At 43.8% G+C, this 20,133-nt stretch overlaps 4 protein-coding genes across 8 annotated transcripts in view; 1 reads left to right on the forward strand and 3 right to left on the reverse strand.

Annotated features, from left to right (window-relative positions):
* RSRC1 (arginine and serine rich coiled-coil 1) overlaps positions 1–20,133 on the forward strand; it is a 322,546-nt gene that overhangs the window by 81,722 nt on the left and 220,691 nt on the right. The window lies entirely within an intron of this gene.
* Positions 9,875–12,446, reverse strand: LOC149863021 (uncharacterized). Its single transcript, XM_090054377.1, has 2 exons — positions 10,467–12,446; positions 9,875–10,432 (listed from the first exon to the last, which is right to left on the reverse strand). Exon 1 carries the CDS (start codon positions 12,434–12,436, stop codon positions 10,811–10,813), a length of 1,626 nt encoding a protein of 541 aa, XP_089910503.1. The 5' UTR covers positions 12,437–12,446; the 3' UTR covers positions 9,875–10,432; positions 10,467–10,810.
* LOC149863022 (mortality factor 4-like protein 2) lies at positions 14,199–15,724 on the reverse strand. The gene has a single exon (XM_090054378.1). It carries the CDS (start codon positions 15,247–15,249, stop codon positions 14,206–14,208), a length of 1,044 nt encoding a protein of 347 aa, XP_089910504.1. The 5' UTR covers positions 15,250–15,724; the 3' UTR covers positions 14,199–14,205.
* On the reverse strand, positions 15,724–18,922 carry LOC149863023 (uncharacterized). Its single transcript, XM_090054376.1, has 2 exons — positions 18,649–18,922; positions 15,724–18,614 (listed from the first exon to the last, which is right to left on the reverse strand). The coding sequence occupies exon 2, from the start codon at positions 17,922–17,924 to the stop codon at positions 15,732–15,734; it is 2,193 nt and encodes a 730-aa protein (XP_089910502.1). The 5' UTR covers positions 17,925–18,614; positions 18,649–18,922; the 3' UTR covers positions 15,724–15,731.

Raw genomic sequence — 20,133 nt, forward strand, 5'->3', positions numbered from 1 at the left:
AACCTGCTGGATTAGATATTGATATATATTTTTTTAACTTTTCAGTACAGCGCTCAGATTTCTGAAATTGTCAGCAATTGCAATCAGTACATCAGTAATGTAGGCAAGGCTTTTGAGGTGTTCATGGTAATTATATTGAGATGTTTGGTGTTTGTTCTGCTGAAGTTTCTGGAAAATCTAAAGAGTAAGTTTAGTGTTCTGGGCAGCATTTCCTGTCTTATTGAAGTAAGTTCTAATATGCTAGGCTGACTATGAGCCATTACTAAGCACATAATGGCTAGTGTGTTTGCATGTCCATCTGCTAAACTCTAAGAAGAAAGCACATTATAAAGCACTTTGCAATATATGAATATGCTTTATTAAAATATCCCTTAACTTTACGGTCTTTAAAGATCAATATAGGATAACTTTGGGCAAGTAAAAGTGCCAGGAACTTTTGAGTAGCAACTAAATTCTTTATCACCTTATTTTCCTGTAAATTTGACACATTCACTGAACTGCATATAAACTTATACTAATATGCAACAAAATTGTCATTCTTTTTCCTTGATCCTTGTAATATTTTACATTATTTTTTCCAATAATGGAAACAGTTTGTGTCATTAGTCCTTGGCGATCAAGTATGGTCTGAGGTGTTCTTGTGACAAGGATTTGACGCTGTTTAAAAACACTTAAAGCATTATTAGACTACAAAATGAAACTTACCTAGGATGTGGTTGTAATTCACTCTGTGAAGATTTTTTTTTTTTAATTTATTTAATCAAAGGTAGTGATCAAAGAATATACAGGGAACACAGTAGATCTGAGGAGCTTTCTCCTTTTACAGCAATTTGTCATTCAGCAGGCTTAGGTTATCAGCCCCACATTAATGATGGCCTTCTAAAACAGCTTACTTGAATAAGAAAGGAATGGATATAATATAGAACTGTTTGTGTGATTTAGTTGCTGAGAAACACAGAATGTTACTTCCAGTTCTATTTCATGAGTTAAAGCTAAATAAGTATAGAATTAGTTTAGTCTAATAGGGTAACATTTCTTGTTATGTTCTTTATATGCAGATCTAAATGACATAAAAATAAAATACTGTTTTCTAAGCCTTTGATGCTCAAGGAAAATGAAAGCAAGAAAGAGGATTGATTGGCATTGGGCTTTCAATGTTTTCACCTTTTCTAACTTAGTGTCATTTATTGTCTTTACTGGTAATGGGAGGAGTACGAAAAACAAAGTCATTCTTTGGACAAGGATCCTCTGCCTGCTATCCTGTTAAATAAATGTAGGAAAAATGAGATAATACCACAAAAACATTGAAGAAAATGTTTGCTTTTGTTATCATCTACTGTGAGGCAACTTTTCCTCCGTCATTCTAATTTTTCATGTAGCAACAGTGAGACCCCATCATCATTTTGTACCATCTTGCCAGGCAGTTTCTGTGGTGAGCACAGATACAGAGTCCTTTGTCTACTGGTGGCTTTACAGTTGCTCATTAGTGTTGCCTGTGGGTGTATGTACACGAGATGCTATGGTGCAGTAGTAATGAGCTACTGTGTTGTAGCTTGTTACTATGGCACTATAGCATTGCCAGGCACGAATTGTGATGGCAACACTACTGAACAGTAGCGTCTAAAAAAACCTGTGCATTGACAGTACTGTGTAGTAATGCCAGTTATTGTCCTGTCATTTAGTACTTGGTTAAGCAAGTACTAAATGACTGCAGTAACAACTGAGTAGCCTGCCACTCGTGTAGATGCGGCTTGTGAAAAGCAGGTGGTAACACTACTTCTGGGGCTTTTACCACCTATTGTTTGTTGGTAGTTTCTCTCATAAGTTAGTAATAGTACTAGAGCTTCTGCTTTTAGTTGTATGTTTCTGGCAACATGATGATGATTCCTTTTTTCTAGCACAGTGTAAGTAATATAGTAGATTGAAAATTTTCCTCTCTCAGTAATAAAGAAAACAACTTGTTGCACCAAGGGAGAACTGAGAGAGAGACCTCTGTAGTATGCTATGCATTTTTTGAGGGAGATGCTGAAAAGGATTTATAGAACTGTGTGTGTGTGTGTGTGTGTGTGTGTGTGTGTGTGTGTGTGTGTGCGCGCGCGCGCGCACGCGTGTGCGCACACCCCTGTTCCCTGGAGACAGTGGATGGAGTGGGGGTGGGCAATGCCAGCAGTGCTGGCCCTGTCCCCCCCCCCAGCAGAACTTGAAGATAGAATGGACAGAAGAGATGGGGGGTGTGAGGCCAGCACTGCTGGACACAGTGCCACCATCCCTGCAGGTGGCAGGGATGGAGGAGAGGAGCCCTGCCCCTCCGCTCCTGGGAGGCTCTGTCCTCCGTGCCCCCCCTGTCATTTTTGACAGGCAATTGGTGTGTGTGTGTGTGTGTGTGTGTAAACTAGACATCATATGCACATACATATATACATATGTGTGTGTGCTACATACGTGTGTGTGTATGTATCAGTTGAACACAATGTTTCATTAATATATTTACAATGAAAGCAGTTTGGAAGCCTACCAGTGCCTTAATCACTATAATAAAACAAATTCTAAATATCTATAAATATTGGCATTTGTTTTTTGGGGGTTTTTTATTGTGCAAAATCAGAGTTCCCCTTTGCTCACCAAGATGCAGGTCCAGGCCCCTCACTCCCAAGCCTCAGCCCCCCCGGCCCTGCTAGAGGGGGTCCCCAGCTGCCAGGGCTACAGGGCCAGGGACCTGGGTCTGCACCCCCTGCCCCGCCACAAAAGTACCTGAGCCTCAACTGCCACTTGCAGGAGGTGCTGGGTGCTGCAGTGGAGTGGCGCGTGGAGCCCAGCTTCCTCCCTCTTTCCCCCTCCCCCCATGGACGACACAGCTGGAGGAGCCCATGGGAGGGGGTCGGAGCTGATGTGGGCTCCCTGCTGTGAACTCAAGTCTCCCTGCCCAGCTGCCCTGACTGCAGGGTCTCCATGGCCCAGCAGATAGGACAGAGTGAGGCTGGGCAAGGAAGCACACTGCTGCTGCAGGGAGCTCTGCACTACCATGGCGAGGTGCCCCTTGCCCACTTGGCAGCAGTGAAGGGCACAACTCCACACCACCACCTCCACTGCTTCTGGGTGAGCAGTGTGCACTTTGCTGGGGTAGTGTGGGGCTTGCAGCAGCAAGAACCTTCCCCACCTGTCCATGCTGAGGACACAGTAGGCAGCTTGACCCTGCTCTGCATGGAGATCTGGGGAGCACATGCCTCCACTGCCCCCCCCATGAGTGCACGCAGCAGCAAGAAGCCAGCCCCACTTCCCCTACCCCCTGGACAAGCTGCCTGCAACTCTGTTCCACTCTGCAGGTTTCATTCCTCATGTTATGCTGACAAGGGAGGCCCTCCCCTCCCCTCTGGGACCTCAGTGGTTCCCTGACTATTCTCCTTAGCTCATTGAAGTCTGCCCTTCTGAAATCTAGGGCAGCTGCCTTGCTGTAGGCCTTTGCCACCTTGCGCTGGATGGTGAATTCCAGCAGGCGATGACCACTGTCGCCCAGGTGGTCGAGCACCCACAGCACCCTCACCAGGTTGTCACCTGTGGCCAGCACCAGGTCCAACAAGGTGTGTCCCCTGGTGGGGCTGTGCACCTCCTGGGTTAGATGGAGGTCCTGCATTTGGGCTAGGAACCTATTGAGCAGTCAGACCTGGCTGACTGCTCTTCCCAGCAGGTGTCTGGAAGGTTCAGGTCATCCTTTGACCTAACTACCTCCGTGAGCTGACTTAAGAATTCCTGGTCTAGCTCTTCCCCTTGGTTGGGAGGTCTGTAGTAGACCCTCACTGTTAAGTCTCTTTCCCCTCGACTGCCTTATATTCTAATCCAAAGCACTTCAGAGTGTCCCTCCTCCTGATTCTTTGCTAATTGACGAGGATGTGTATTCCTCCTTAATATAGAATGCCACGCCTCCACCTTTTCCTTCCTATCCTGTCCCTCCTGTACAGCCTGTAGTCCTTGACATTCACCACCCAGTCATGTGTTGGGTCCCACCACGTTTCGGTGATCCCCACTATGTCTGGGTTGGTGTCAGCTAGCAGGAGGGTAAGTTCCTCCTGCTTGTTTCCTGTACTACCAGCATTTGTGTAGAGGCATTTGAGGCCTCCTGTGGATATGTGCACTGGCCCCCTACTTTCAGCATTATCCTGGCCCCTGTCGCTTACCTGTGTATATGTTCCGCTCGTCAGTCTAGGCTGGGCTGTACTTGTGGGTGTTGCTTGGTCTGGCAGTCCGATGATTCCTCCTCCCTCATCTTCCCCTTCCCACAATGAGCCTAGTCTAAAGCCTGCCGGAGGAGATCCGCCAGCATAGAAGAAAACACACGCTTACCTTTAGGGGAAAGGTGGAGCCCATCCCATCTGAGCATGTCTCTTGTTGTGATGTGCTGGTCATTGTCGAGGAAGCCAAAACCTGCCTCAAGACATCATTCCCGAAGCCTCCAGTTGGTCTCCACAATGCAAGGAGAGTGGTCACTCCTTAAGGAGATGATTCTCCAAGCCCAAAGGGAGGTAATCCCAACACGGATCAAAGGGAGCAGGAGGGCACATAAGCCCCCATGGCTCACCAAAAGCATCCAGCTAGCTAAAAGGGAGGTGTACACCCAATGGAAGGGAGGGGCCATCACCAGGGAGGATTATACTACGGTTACTCGGGAATGCAGGGGAACAGTCAGGGAGGCCAAGGTGGAGATGGAACTGGGATTAGCTTCCCGGATCAACGACAATAAGAAGCCCTTTTTTAAATACATAGGGGGCAAAAAGAAGGTTCCGGGTAATGTGGAGCCCCTGCAGAATATGCTAGGAAATTTGGTTGTCCTACACACTCCCCAACGGGGCCCTGCGACTGAACATTCTGACCCCGGGCCCCAAGTTGCATGCACCGCACATGCTGTGTACCAGCCCTGCCCAACTTGCTTAATCCTGCCAGACTTACCTGCCAGAGCAATCTTGACCTTTAAAAAAGTTTGTAGAGCCCATGGGATTCTTTTTTTCTAAATTGGGTAGATTTGCTGATTTGACAAGTGGGCCATATTGGATAATCCAACTTCACCTTGTATACACAACAAGATTTTTATAATGCTCCAAATGCATCAGATCTACACTAGCTAAAACTGGACTTTTATTTACCCGTTAATTAATTTAAAAATGCTTTTCTACTAAGATAATTACCATTTCTAATAATATTGTGTTTGACACCAAAATAGGAACTAGTTTGATTTGTTATCATAGAAAAATTAGTGATTACTTTCAAAACATATTAGGTAGGTTTTGTTGCCTTTTTTATCCTTTAAAGCCTCCTGTTTCCACTTTTTTCTCTCCCAAAGATTAGTTTGAGCAAAAACACAGACTTTTCCTGAATGTAAGTTATAATGCAAGTTACTGTGTTGTGACAGGGCTTCCAGTTTTATTAAAATGGGGATTGAGGACTAGAGCAGAGTGGCATATGAAACTTGTCATAAAGTGCCTCTAGGCTTTGTTAAAATGGCCACGTCATTTGTTGAGATGGAGGGGACTTGATTTTATGATTGAATATGCTATAGTACCCACGCCTTATGTAACATGCTTTTATCACATTCCACAAGGTGGACCTGACAACTGCAAATCGTGTCTTGCAGGCAGCTGCGAAAGATTAGTTGCTGATGGATGTCTTTTATTGTATGCTCAAATCCACTATTCAGGCCAGAAATTTCTGCACAAATTGTACCTTCAGAGGCAGAAGTTTGCAAAATGAATTATTTTGTAATATTGATTTAAATGCACACATGTAAAATTTTAACGTTATTTAGACAACTTTAGTTAAATCACGGTGATTTTAAATGTTCCTTTTTGGTTAATTTGCATAAACTTACATATTGCCGTATAACTCTTCTCAACCTAAATTATATATAAAGCTAAGAATACTACAACACCTATGCTTTTGGCCAGTCATTGTTCTTTTAATGGTTAAGCAAACTGAATTGGAAAAACATGTTAAAATGTTAAAAACCTCCAATGGCTTTTATAGAAATCTGCTGTTGTTTTAATCTAGTTTTTGGAATGTTGAAGATAACCATATATGACATTTTAGATTATCACAGTGATATTACACAAATCTGAAAGACTTTATCATAAAGGGAAAAAATATCACCCAGTTACTAACAGGAGCCCAGAATTATGATACATAATTGTATGTGTAAATTCTGAAAAGTTCTTCCTGATTTAAGGAAAAATGTATCTGTGTGTGTCTGATTTCAGTCTAATCTGCTTCTATTTAGTAAAAATGTTTTCTCAGACAACACTAGAGCTGTGACAACAGAAAAGCATATGTATATTTTAAATTCAATTTGGACTACTTTAAAAAAACTAATTTTTCCATTCTTAAGGGATGATTATCTTAAACTAGGAGTCAGTCAAAGAAAATGCAACACTTAAGGCTATCAGTCAAGTTTGAACACCATTTAAAGGCAAACATTTTCTAGTATTTTATAAGGCATCAGAGAGGCCTGTTTGTTTGTTTGTTTGTTTGTTTGTTTTTGCTTTTTGTTTCTTTCATCAGCGAAACCAGCATTTGTTGAACACATTGAAGGATTCTGTGAGTTTAGAAGTTTGGTGTTCATTTTCGTTTAGTCATGGTTTTCTAAAATAATTTCCTACAGGTGTGCCAATTTTTTTTTATTTGAATTTTTTTACTTTTGGATAACATATTTCAGTAGGAATTAGCCAAAATTTGCTTAGTTTCATTTTCCATGTTCAGTTTTGGCAGTGTTTCAGTGGTTTCTGTTGACTGTACTTGAGTAATAAATGCGTGTTGATAAGCTTTTCAGTGCTTGGCAGAAGACATTAGAAGTAAATTGGGAATGTTGGACTTCTCAGAGTTTGACAGCAGTCATACACTCTTGGAGCTTGTCATATTTTTCTTTACCTCTTGCTACTTTATGCAGCAGGAAGTCATTTATGCTAATTTTTTCTTATTTGCATATAGGTTATAGAGTTCTGTAGTGCAAAGCATGCTCAGAACTCCTTTTAAGTGTCTGTTTAGATCAAAGCAGGACTGTGTGATAGCTGTTGTCTGACACCAAGCTGTGTGGTGTTGTTTTCATTAAACATTTATCATACTTCCAATGTGACAGCAGGCAACTTTGTGCTTGGGTAACATGTTTTCATGCAAAATTTATTGAAAAAGACGAGATGTTGTAAAGAGATCTTGTTGCCTTTCACCAGTGGCGAAGGGTAAATGTTTGATTGGAAGGAAAGATACCTTTAACACAATTTGGTGGTGTTGCACTGAGGAACTTTGAAATGCTTTTTACTTTATTATAAGCAAAATAAATATATCTAATATTGCTGTTTTTTGGAGGGATTTTTGGTATGATAGCTTACGTGCACCATATTAGGAAACATTTCTGTCACATTTTATTCTACATAGTTGTGACATTGGCCTGTTGTATTACCATAACAATATGGTAATATTTTGTAAAGCAAATGCTGCAGTCTTTTGAATATAGATCAACCCTTTTCCCCTCAAACAGCCATTAAAATCACAGTGGACTCGCACGCTGAGTTGACCTGTAATCAGAACAATATGGTATTGATTAATAATGGTAGGGAATAATAGACTACATTTTTTATTTGTGCTTTCATTTAAAAAAAGAATGCACCAATGTAAAATTTTAAGTGAGAGTACAATTTGGGACAAAAATTAGGAATCCTTTTACTGTTAAAGCAGAAGCTTACATGCAGTACTTCATCAATATTGCTTGACCCATAAAATGTATGAATTTTAGAGAAAAGTTAAGATCGAGTACTTTATCATCACTATATTAATATTCTGTATTAGCATGCTTTATCTAAATATGCAAAATGTATTGCTTCAGTGTTGTAACTTGTTTAAACCACTTTCATTATAAACCTGTTTTTTAGCTTGAAAGTAGAATTTTTATTTAAGCAAAAAAATTGGAGGAGGGAAAGTCTGTTTTGATCCTTTGAGTTATCAGTGCATTTAAAGACGTTTACCAGTATGACACATCAAACAGATTTGGTTTAGCAAGCAGTTAATTCATGTTATTGTTTAATCACTTTCAGCATTTCTAGCTAAAGCCAAGATATTCTACTTCAAAAAAGACCATTGTGCATGCATAAAAAATTCCCTTTGAATACATGTTCATCATGATTTTTAATGAAAATATTCTGTAATCCTAATTTTGTAATCATGTCATAGCAGAACAATCTGCTACACTTTGTAAATAAAACCTATTTAAAGCCTAATTGTAACTGCCACCTTGAGTGCACTGTAGAGGAAAAAAAAGCTTGGTGACTCACCCATCAGGCTACCACGGAACTGCAGGCTGTAGTTCCTTTGGTATAAGGAGTTAAAAGCCAACTACTTCTGGAGGTGGTGTGAATGGATGAGTTAAAGCTAAGACCGAGATCTGCTTGACCCCGTAAAAAGGCACTGTACCTGCCAGAGCATATGCTTCACTTTTTAAATAGGTGTTATGAGAATCTTTTTGGACTGTCCCTCAAACCTGTTTCCTCAAATGCTTCTGGAGGACATTATGCTTGCCTCTACCTAACTCGGGTATAATGCCTCCAGATGTTGCACCTTTGATGCTTCCCTTTCGGTGTATCTCTGGCTGTGCTGAACCCTGAGAAAAGATTATGTAAATATCAAGTATTAATCAATGGTTCTGAGTAGATCTCATGAGTAAATCGTTTGATTAAATGTTTGGTCTGCTGTTCATCTGCTGAAAAAGTCAGGTCCCTCTAAAAGTCTGATTAGGAAGTATGTGCACGCATGTGTGTGTGTTTCCCAAAAAGTATTCTGTAGCAAGTGATTTTTTTGAAACTTTTACTTATTTCTTATTTATGGTTGAGTTTTTTCTTAGGTGCAATCATGTTTAATCTGTTTTTAATGAGTGCTTTCTTTTTCTGTCCTGTCTTTTGAAAAAAAATTGTCTGTTCAAGCTGCGAATATATTAGCTCACTAATTTTCTCTTTGGGAGAAGAAGCATATTGTTGCTTTTTTCATTTTATTCTTTTGGTTCTAGAGGCTAATATTAAAAGATGTTGGAAGGCCAGTTAAGATTAAGGTGATGTTTCTGAAGCAAATGGTCTTAAATTACATTTTTTAGTTAATAACAAGGTGGTATAAATTTAAAACATATGGTTAGTATTTAAGAAATGCTTTATTTTCTCTTTAAGTAAAAATGAGAGGAATTTTTTGGAAGACGATGAGCATCATTTTATAGCTGTCTAAGATTTCATTTAAGAAAACAGAGTCAAATGGCTGAAAAATTTTCTGTTTTAGAATGCAGACATTTGCTCATTTTTCCTGAATACCTTCTGTAGGCCTGTAATAAACTGGTATTATTGCTTTTGCTATTGATGAACCAAAATGCTGTTGATGAACTCAAAATGTTTGCATGGTTTTTGGGCAATATCTGATAGAGCGATGCTTATGAAAATAAAGACTAAACTTTTCAACATTGCAATAATACAAGTCTGATACACTGACAGCTGAAAGTTGGATGAGGCCATTGATTCTTTCTATGAAGACCTTGATCAAGCAAAAAATCAATGCAAACTTCAAGAAGTGATCATTGTAATGGGAGATCTAAATGCAAAAGTTGGTTGTGAATGAGTGGATAATATTTTTGGACCTCATGGAATTGGACAGAAAAATGAAAGAGAAGAGAGATTTGTGTGTTGCAAATGATCAAGTCATCATGAACACATGGTTTGAACACCACCTGAGTGTCGGGGAAAACCGAAGGATCGGGCCCCAAGGTCACGGTGGGCCGGGGTGGCAATCAGATACGGACAGGTGGGATTAGCGGCGTAGAGTCTGGAGATAGGGACTCGGAGCGGATTGAAAACAGGTGAGTTTATTTGACTTACGCTTTAGGCGTAGGCAGAAAGGTCTTCAGTTACAGTTGGAACACAAACAAACAATTAACAACAAAGGGGTCTGTTGGCCCACGAGGTTCAGTCCGAAGACCTAGTCCCAGGGCTGGTCAACAGCTCATAAATGGGGATTACAAACAACGAAACAAACAATAAAACGAACTGTAACACGGTGATGTCGAACCGCGTGACGCCAGTCCACAGCAATGGACGAATCGGGTGGTCGTATGAGAAAAGCCGAGGTCAGTAGCCAGAAGATGCAGCAGCGGAAACGTCAGTTGGAGGGATGAGCAGAGTCGTAGGTGGTGAAGAAAGCCGAGGTCGATGATCCAGAACCGGGTTAAACAAAGTCCAGAGGGTGATCCAAAATCGTAAGCCGTTAATCAGTTCGAAAGGTAAGTCAGGAAGCCAGATGATCGTAGTCAAAACCGAAATACAATAAGCAATAAGCCACCGAAGGAGGAGATCAATAGGCCCTGAAGCCTGACTCAGAGAGCAGTCCCTGCAGCAGCAGCCTCTGTCTCTGGTCCCTGCGATCTCCCCTCACACACCACCACACACACCACACACCACCACCCCGAGGGAGGGGCTCACAGAACTTTTATATCAATTTAGTAGCCAATCAGCGTGCTCTCCGCAGAGAAATTTCTAGTCCGATTACCTCATGTCAGGTTCTGACTGAGCATGCTCTCAGTCAGGAGCTGACACAATCTGAGCATGCGTCTGTGGGGAAAGTAGGTCAACAATGATTGACAGCTCCGCAGGTCACCCAGGGGGCAAGGACTGGGTGAGCCTTGGAAATTTCCACTCACAGCTTCAAACTGCGCATGTCAGTTTAACCTCTTCTGTACTGGCAGCACATACTCAAAAATTTCCATGACATGCCCCCTTGCTGTCAGCACAGAAGCTAGAAGGCCGAATTATACCTCCTCCCCCTCGGTGTTGTCGTCGTTCCGAAACTTATCGGGAGAGGGAACGATGGAATACACGTGTACAGACAAAGCTGAAACCTTCCGTGTCAGAATCTTAGAAATACAACTAACAATAAGAACGATAACTAAGAACACGAATAAAAACGATAACAATGGTGTTAACAAATTCGTTAGCCATGACGACACATTAAAGCCCAACCAATTGAATATTCTAGACAGCCATCCTTTTCCTATTCCCGCAATGGAATTGACCTCCTCTGCAATTTTTCGGATTTTGATGATTTGACCTTGTAGTGGGACGCTGACATTAGGGATGGCTATGCAGCACATATCGTGGGACAGATTCAAATACTGGCACAGTCCTCCCTGCTGGATGAGGAGTGCATCTAGCGCCAATCGGTTCTGCATAGTCATGCGCGACACTGCTTGTAGCTGTTGGTCTACGAGGTCAAAACCCGTGGCCGTATGATTTGCGAGTAACTCAACCTGCTCAGAAAGTTGTGCTAATGCTATCCGGGCTTTGGCGATTGCGAGTCCCCAGAAAAAGAAACCCTCAAAACCCCAACTGAGTCCCTGGGCAACTTTTTCCCCACTCGTTAAAGAACTCCACACCGGAGTACGAGATCTTTTATCTCGGTGTGACACAAGGGGACTCGGCGGGTGTGCCGTGGAAGCCTGCAGAGGTGGACAAAATAAAATCGAACTCAAGAAACACTGTACACCTGATAATGTAGCTGGTAGGGTGGTGTACAATCGCCCGTCCGAGCATGCCCATACCATTCCCAAAGGTGCTGGTGTACTCAATTCAGAGCATCGACCTGGGGCAGGAAAAGCATGCCTAGTCCTTTCCGGGGGGCCGGATTGTCTAATGGGTTGTTCCACACCATGGCAGAGAGCACTTACTAACACCGCTCGTAATATGGGGTAATAAAAACTAAACAATGAATTGTTCCCCCTGGGTCCTGGCTGAGTTAGATCGATTGTTAATGATTCGTTCCACACCACCAAGGGAGTAGGCTTTACGAGGGGTGAGAGGACGACCTCAGGGTCGGAAGTTTTCCTTCCCCTGGGAACGAGGGTGAGGTGCCAAGGTGGGATAATTGAGCGGGGGTCCCACTTTAGCGACATGTCTGGTCGAGACCAATCCTCACCTTCGGGGTGTATCCCCCATGGGATAGTGGAACAAGCGCACGGAGCTTCCCTTTCCCAGCACTCCTCACGAGGTGGTCGAGTGATTAGCGAGAGAGTGGTGAGATTAAATCCACGGGGCCAAGTGTAACTAGTCAGAATATAGCCTCCTCCCATCAAGGGGACAGAGATATTGATAACATTCTCCCCACTTTCTGAGACCTTGGTAAACCATGTTTCGATGTCAAATGGTACTGAATATGGGATGAGGACCGAATCCTCTACGGACAGAGGGATTTTAAGACACGCGGTCAATCCCTTACCATTCTCGTCGTCTCCCGTGGCATTAGCCCACATTGACAACAAGTACAGAACCGAATTTTGAGACCGCTCAGAATCTGAGATCGATACCGTAGATACAAAAGTAACATATTTACAACACATCAAAACCCAGAGTACTCCAAAGTCCTTTTGTCTTCTTGGCATCTTTGTAGCCTTGTCTGATTTAAGTTGTCACTCTAATTTCCAGGCTCCTCTCAAATCCTCTGAGGAATGATCCGATAACCTGAAACGACAAACATAAACAAAACAACAGAACGTGTCCTTTTTATCTATAGACCTCTTTCTCCTGTACCTTCCAGCACTTAATAAGGGACAAACAGTTGCCCCCTTGCTGGGAGGACAGGAGCTGTGACTTTAAGTAGTTTCATTGGTATGGTTAACGTCTTGTGGTAGAATCGTTTCTGTATTAGAGCGTCTCGATAGCCAGTTGTGGTGGGTGAGTATGGTCCGTCCGCTATCTGTAAGGGTGACCAAGTAGGTGTTCGGATAGCTCTCTGCAGATTGTATTACGCCTTGCAAAACTTTAGGATGGCGATGGTTATGGTCTGGAAGGGAGACCCACACTAACTCGTTGTCTGCAAATTTCTTCTCCCATGGTTCGACTGGTTTTTCCGTAGATTGTTCCCACAAGGGTTTGGTCGCATTCAGATTAATTAGGATCTCATGATTACGGACTGTCCAATTTCGATAACTCCCATTTCCCGTTACTCGGAGCGCTTCTTTATAAAGTCCTATGGCCCGTTCCACAACCCCATTGGACTGGGGATGGTAAGGAAGATGATGATGCCATGTGATGTTATATGACCTAGCGAATTTTTCGACAGTGTTTGACGTAAAAGGTGGCCCACCATCCGACTGTATTGTGGTGGGAACTTGCCACATCGCGAAGACGGCGGTTAAGGCTGTAGTAACTGCTGCGGCGTGGGACTTCCGAAGGGGTATGACGGTCATTAGCCGAGAGCCGAGATCAATAACGAGTAGCCCCTTATTTGGGACTGAGGCTCCAGGTAATGGCCCAAAAAGGTCGACTTGCCAGGTTTGACCTGGGTTGAAATTTTCTTTTGCGAGGGCTCCTTGTGTGCTCCTCGTTGGATGTACTTTCTCCTTTGCACAGGCTGCGCAGGCTTGGACTACGCGCCTCCAGTCACGATGTAAGCCATACTGTGGCTTTTCTACTATGGTCTCACGCCATCGGGAGTAGCATGCCTTGGGGCCTGGATGACTCCATCGCTCGTGCAACCAAGTGAGGTAGGGGTCAATACAAATGGGTTCGCTCGTTTCGTCTAGGGTGAATACTTCATCATTAGTTACTAGTCGTGGCCTGGGTTCGCTCGTATCGTCTAGGGGAATATTTCATCGGTAGGTACTAGTCGTGGCGAGGGTTCGCTCGTATCGTCTAGGGGGAGTACTTCATCATTAGTTACTAGTCGTGGCCTGGGTTCGCTCGTATCGTCTAAGGGGAATACTTCATCAGTAGGTACTAGTCGTGGCGAGGGTTCGCTCGTATCGTCTAGGGGGAGTACTTCATCATTAGGTACTGGTCGTGGCATGGGTTCGCTCGTATCGTCTAGGGGGAGTACTTCATTTTTTAGATGTATCATAATTAATAACTTGGCCAGTTGATTGTTCCAAGTCTATGGAAGAAATAGTTCCATGCAAAAAAGAAAAGAGAAAAAGAAAGAAAGGAAATAGCCTTGCAGTCCGGTTGACTGGTGCTTGTTTTATGCGTGGAACCTAGAAAATGAATGTGGTCAGCAAGCGGGTGCAGTTGAGATTTTTCTTTATTTACGATCCATCCTTCAGCAGTTAAATGTTGGATGAGATCGTTCGTGGCTTGGGTTACTTCGATTGTGTTCCTGCCCATGATGGCGATGTCATCGAGGTAAGCCCAGATTTGGATGGACTTTGCGATTTCATTGCTTTTGGTGATTTCGATGGTATTTAGGCGAGGTTACTTCATAGTCACTGGCGCTAAACAGCGTTGATGGAGTCTTCGCTAAATAGTTTAAGAAATCATGCAGGTACTTCAATAGTGAAGTCAAGCTCTTCTCATCCAGGGGTGTATAAGCAAGCATAGCCCCAATATTCACAAAGAGTCGTAGCAGATGAGGTGCACCGTAGACCTGGGACATGGGAGCATCTGGATGATTTGCTAAGATTTTAGCATACTGGGGCCTCTCAAATTTGTACAGCAGTTGAGTTCCCAGCATTACATTGAAGTATTCCTTAATCCCAGCAACAACTTCATCAACAACATATTCTCGGTTATCAGTGTTTTCTTGCGATTTTTTGTAGTTCGTATAATCTTCTAGAATGGAATCAACATTCTTTTTGGCAGGAAGACAAAAGAGTTGTCTTTGCCTTGTGATCAAATCGCAGTCATCAACAAGCCACGGTTTCAGCTTTTCTGGAATTTTAACCTTTACGTTAACCCTGTTCATAAATGTTTCTTCCCTTTTAACTGTGGAGTCTACTTGAGCTCTTCTCTTCTTAGGAGTCCTCCATTTTTTCTTTTCCGTTTTCATATAATACCGAGGCTTGGTTGGTGCCATCTCAGCCTTCTCTCGGGTCTGTTTGATTATCACACACTTAGGGCTGTTGTGACCTGAAAAACAAACAATACACACACAGCTCTTATTCTTAAGTCTGTGCAACCTACAGTTCTTTTTAAATTCCCTCAGCTCCTTAATTTCTTCTTCCAGGATTTCGTTTTTCTCCTTTAGGTTCTTTATAATATTCTGGACTTCTGCTAGTCGTGACTGTAGCTTCTTACTTCGAAGCTCCTCCTTCATTTCTTCCTGGGCTCCTGTATCTAGTAGGAATCTTGCCGTAGTGATGTCGTGTGGATCATCGGGGTTCTGTATCTCTATTGAGGCATACGGTCGAGGATCGCTATCAAAGAGTTTCATGTGGTTCATCGCTACCAATATCTTTTGTTTTCCGGTTCGGGCTTCCATGTCTTTTTCTCCAACCCTATCCTGTACTCCTTCAGACAAAATAGTTTCCGTTACGCTTGGTTTTTCTTGGTTTTGTTTCGATTCGTTTTGTGCGGTTTCGTTATGCTTCAGACTTTGTTTCGTTTTGGTACGTTTTGGTTCGGTTATCACGGTTTCTTCAAGTTCGGTTTGTGTTCTTCGCTTTACTTCGGTTTTTTCATTTCGTCGTTTGGATTCGCTTCGTTGAGTTTCGCTTCGTGTAGATTCGTTACGCTTTGGTTTGTTTCGTTCTGGGTTACGCCGTTTCAGTTCGGTTTGTCCGCTTAGTTTTGCTTCATCACGTTTAAGTTTGCTTCGTTTCAATTCGTTAATCGTTTCCTCGTTTGAGTTCGGTTTAGGTTCGTTTCGCTTACGTTCGTTTTGGGTTACTTCGATTGCTGAGTCCGTTTGTCGCTTTTCTGAGCTGGTCAAGCCATCGATCGCCGGACTTACGCCGATGGCGATCACTCGTTTTTTGGCTTGGTCTTCTCAACAAACCCTAGAGCTCTGGCGAGAGCTCGCTGTCCCTCATCTTTTAGGGCTCTCAGTTGTTCTTTACTTAGGCCAGATTTTTCCAGAAGGAACCCAAACATTGCTCTTTCTAGAGGGGTCCTCTGGGGCGGTGAGTAACTTGTACGGGCTGGCGGCGGAGAAGATCGAGAGTAATATTTTCTTGTTTCCTGTGGTGACACTCGAGGTGGTTTCCGTTGGTTCTTATCAGTAGTTTTTTGATTGTGCTCAATCATGTGTACATATCTTGATTCCCATTTCTCATCCCTGTCGAAGCTTACACTCTTTTGATGTCGTTGCTTCTCCATGGCTCCTCTTAACTGGTCGAGCTGTCCCAGAGTATGGATAACGGGCCCATTCACGGATGTACTTAGTAATAACCTCGCGGTAATACTTTGATTCCCACCGTAGATTTCAGTGGCGGCATCGACCGCTTCTTGTAAACAAGGTACATCCCCAGATGATAGTACATATCTGTGTGGCCATGCCCCCTGCACCTGAGCAGGTGTCAAATTCAAAGCTTGGTGGGCTGGGTTCCACATGGCGTATGAGGCTCCGATCACTGTATACACCAGTGAGGTAGCACTCGCACGACCCGCATGTCCCTCGTGCCAGGTGTGGATCTTCCTCTGAAGTGCCTCGGTAACCAGAGCTGGAATGGGTATTGGCCAATAATAATTTGCCAGCACTGGCACCGGGTCCACTACTTTAGCTCGGCTCCAAGCTGAATTGCGCACGAGCTGCAAGGCTTCATCTTGATTGATGGTCTCACTCCCTGCTTCAGCTACTAGACGCCCCAACCAGGCAATCGGTGTTTCATCATTTCTGATGCCAGTTTCCTTCCTCAATTCATTCATTTCAGAACGTGTTCTAGTTCGTGTCGTGATGGTCTGTCTTGTCTGACCCTGAGGATCAGTTACCCATTTTTGAACTGCAATGGGAAAAGCAGATACCAGTTCTTCGGTGTAATCGTTGTGTTGTTGGCTTGGTTTATTTCGTGTTACTCTTATGAAGTCGTTCTCAGTTTCATCAGCACTTATGGTTTCGTTTGTATAATTCATCTTGGTTACTGGTTTAGTCATTTCTATTAATCCGTTGCTTGTGTTTGTTCCGATGGTACTCGTTTTAATCGTTAAGCTTCTTGTTGTTACATCATTCGTGTCGGTTCCAATAGTATTCGTGCTCACTCTTGATTTCCTTATGGTTACGTTGTTAGTCTTATCTTCGCTTGTTGTTTCAGTTGTTTCCGTTCCTGTGCTGTGCTTAATTACTTTGTTGCAGTCTTCGTTGTCCGTTTGGGTGCAATTCTCCCGTACGTCCTCCTGGTGGCGCTGGCTGACGTACGGAGGCGGTGGCTTGCGTACAGCAGGTGGCGCTGTTGCGGGAGGCCGGCTCTCAGTGGGCGGAACCATAGACAGCATTTTTCCGGAAGGCGGGCTCGGGATGGGTGGAGCTGGGCGTCGTGACGTCAGCATCGGTTTTGGCGCGCTGACAGTTTGGTCGGCGCCATCTTGTAATGGCCGCTCGGCCAATTTTTGTGTCACAGCTCTGGTTGCTGCCATGAGCTGGGCCCTAGTGTCAGTTAGCTCCCTCAGTAAGACAACATACTCCCGGAAAAGCACATTTATTATACGGCCTTTCTTCCAACGGGGTCCCGACCATTTTATTTTTCTGCCGTCCTTCTCCAGGCACTCTCGTAGCTGGACCAAGAGCTCATGCCCCCTAGACCCGATGGCAAGGGTCGGGCAGTTAAACCCGTCAGGAGGGGTATCCTCACCACCCTCCTTCACATACTTTATGCACCGGGCAAATTCTCGATCCGGGCCTGAGGTTGCCATGCCCGAAGGTTTCTTACGGGCCAGGGCTACGGTCCCGGTCTCCCCCCTTGGGCGGTAAACGGCCCGAGGGTCCTGGATAATGCAACCCAGCGCACTTGGGGTGAGCCGAACGGCCCATTCTTCCCCACTTTCTCCCCGGAGGGACAGGTACCCGCTCACAGTTCCTTCAGCCGGTGCGGCCTGATGGAATGCTATGTGGTCCCATAAGTCCTCGGCACCGATGGTCTGCCGGACTCGGTTGCTCCATGGGCAACTCCTTATAATCTCCGACTCCAATACGCCTCCCATTGATCCTGTTCGTGACGCCATGTCGGGGAAAACCGAAGGATCGGGCCCCAAGGTCACGGTGGGCCGGGGTGGCAATCAGATACGGACAGGTGGGATTAGCGGCGTAGAGTCTGGAGATAGGGACTCGGAGCGGATTGAAAACAGGTGAGTTTATTTGACTTACGCTTTAGGCGTAGGCAGAAAGGTCTTCAGTTACAGTTGGAACACAAACAAACAATTAACAACAAAGGGGTCTGTTGGCCCACGAGGTTCAGTCCGAAGACCTAGTCCCAGGGCTGGTCAACAGCTCATAAATGGGGATTACAAACAACGAAACAAACAATAAAACGAACTGTAACACGGTGATGTCGAACCGCGTGACGCCAGTCCACAGCAATGGACGAATCGGGTGGTCGTATGAGAAAAGCCGAGGTCAGTAGCCAGAAGATGCAGCAGCGGAAACGTCAGTTGGAGGGATGAGCAGAGTCGTAGGTGGTGAAGAAAGCCGAGGTCGATGATCCAGAACCGGGTTAAACAAAGTCCAGAGGGTGATCCAAAATCGTAAGCCGTTAATCAGTTCGAAAGGTAAGTCAGGAAGCCAGATGATCGTAGTCAAAACCGAAATACAATAAGCAATAAGCCACCGAAGGAGGAGATCAATAGGCCCTGAAGCCTGACTCAGAGAGCAGTCCCTGCAGCAGCAGCCTCTGTCTCTGGTCCCTGCGATCTCCCCTCACACACCACCACACACACCACACACCACCACCCCGAGGGAGGGGCTCACAGAACTTTTATATCAATTTAGTAGCCAATCAGCGTGCTCTCCGCAGAGAAATTTCTAGTCCGATTACCTCATGTCAGGTTCTGACTGAGCATGCTCTCAGTCAGGAGCTGACACAATCTGAGCATGCGTCTGTGGGGAAAGTAGGTCAACAATGATTGACAGCTCCGCAGGTCACCCAGGGGGCAAGGACTGGGTGAGCCTTGGAAATTTCCACTCACAGCTTCAAACTGCGCATGTCAGTTTAACCTCTTCTGTACTGGCAGCACATACTCAAAAATTTCCATGACACTGAGAAGAAGTTATATGTGGAAAGGTCCTGGAGATGATGTTGGAAACCAAATTAATTACATCGCCATCAACAGAAGAGTCAGGAATGCAGTTCAGCAAACTTACCCAGGGGTGACTGGGAGTGATCATGTACCTGTAACATGCACCATCAAAATAAGGTTGAGGAAAATTAAGAAACCAAAAGTGACAAAGAAGCTTGATTATTTAGTTCTAATGGAAAAGGATCTGATTAAAGAAAGGTACACAGATGCAGTTAAAAATTGTTTTCAGGAACTTGAAGATGAAGGAAATGTCAAACTGGGAAGGCATTTATACACATACCTGTTTGTCCCATGATGCACTGGAGATCTTCCACTTCTGAGTAGACTCGATTTAATTGATTAATCAAGTCTGCATTGCATACGAGCTAATGCATACCATGCTGTGCTGTGGGCAGTTGTATCAGTGATGAAATGTGCATCAATGAGGAGAAAATGGCAGTGGTACACTTTTGAACTAAAGCACCTTCTATGTGTTTTAGTTTAAAAGTGTGCCACTGCCGTTTTCTTAGTGCTGACATGCATTTTGCTGCTTTATACAACTATAAGTGACGCAGCGCCGGGCGCTTACATATGTAAAAATGCCTGGAAATTTTTTAAGAAGTGCTAGTTGAAACAGCCAAGAAGGTTATTCCATCAAAAGTAAGGCAAAAGAAACAGAAATGGATGACTGAAGAAATCCTTGAACTTTATGGAAGAAAGATGAAAACCCATTGTATAAGAAACTGGACACAATAATTTGATCAATGTGCAATGAAGAAAAGGAAAAATGGCTTAATGAAAAATGTGCAGAGGTAGAAAAACAAAAGGATAAAAATGTTACATTAATGTGATATCACAGGCAAAGGAGGTTGTATTGCTAGGATATATAAAAGCCAAGAATGGTGATATAATCATGGAATGAGAACAAGTATTGAAAAGATGGACAGAATATATTGAAGAGTTATTCCATGGCAGTTGGGAAGAAAAGCCATCTACTAAGAACAACATGGTTGGTTTGAAAATTCTTAAGTCAGAAGTGTGAACAGTTATCAACTGAATGAAAACCAGTAAAGCTACAGGATCAGATAAGATTGCGGTAGAACAAATAAAATGTTTGGAAGAGTTTGGTATAGAAATGTTAACAACTTTTATGAAAGTG

This window comes from Crocodylus siamensis, chromosome 6 (genome assembly GCF_052110815.1).
Source record: "Crocodylus siamensis isolate JL-2025a chromosome 6, ASM5211081v1, whole genome shotgun sequence".
NCBI lineage: Eukaryota > Metazoa > Chordata > Crocodylia > Crocodylidae > Crocodylus > Crocodylus siamensis.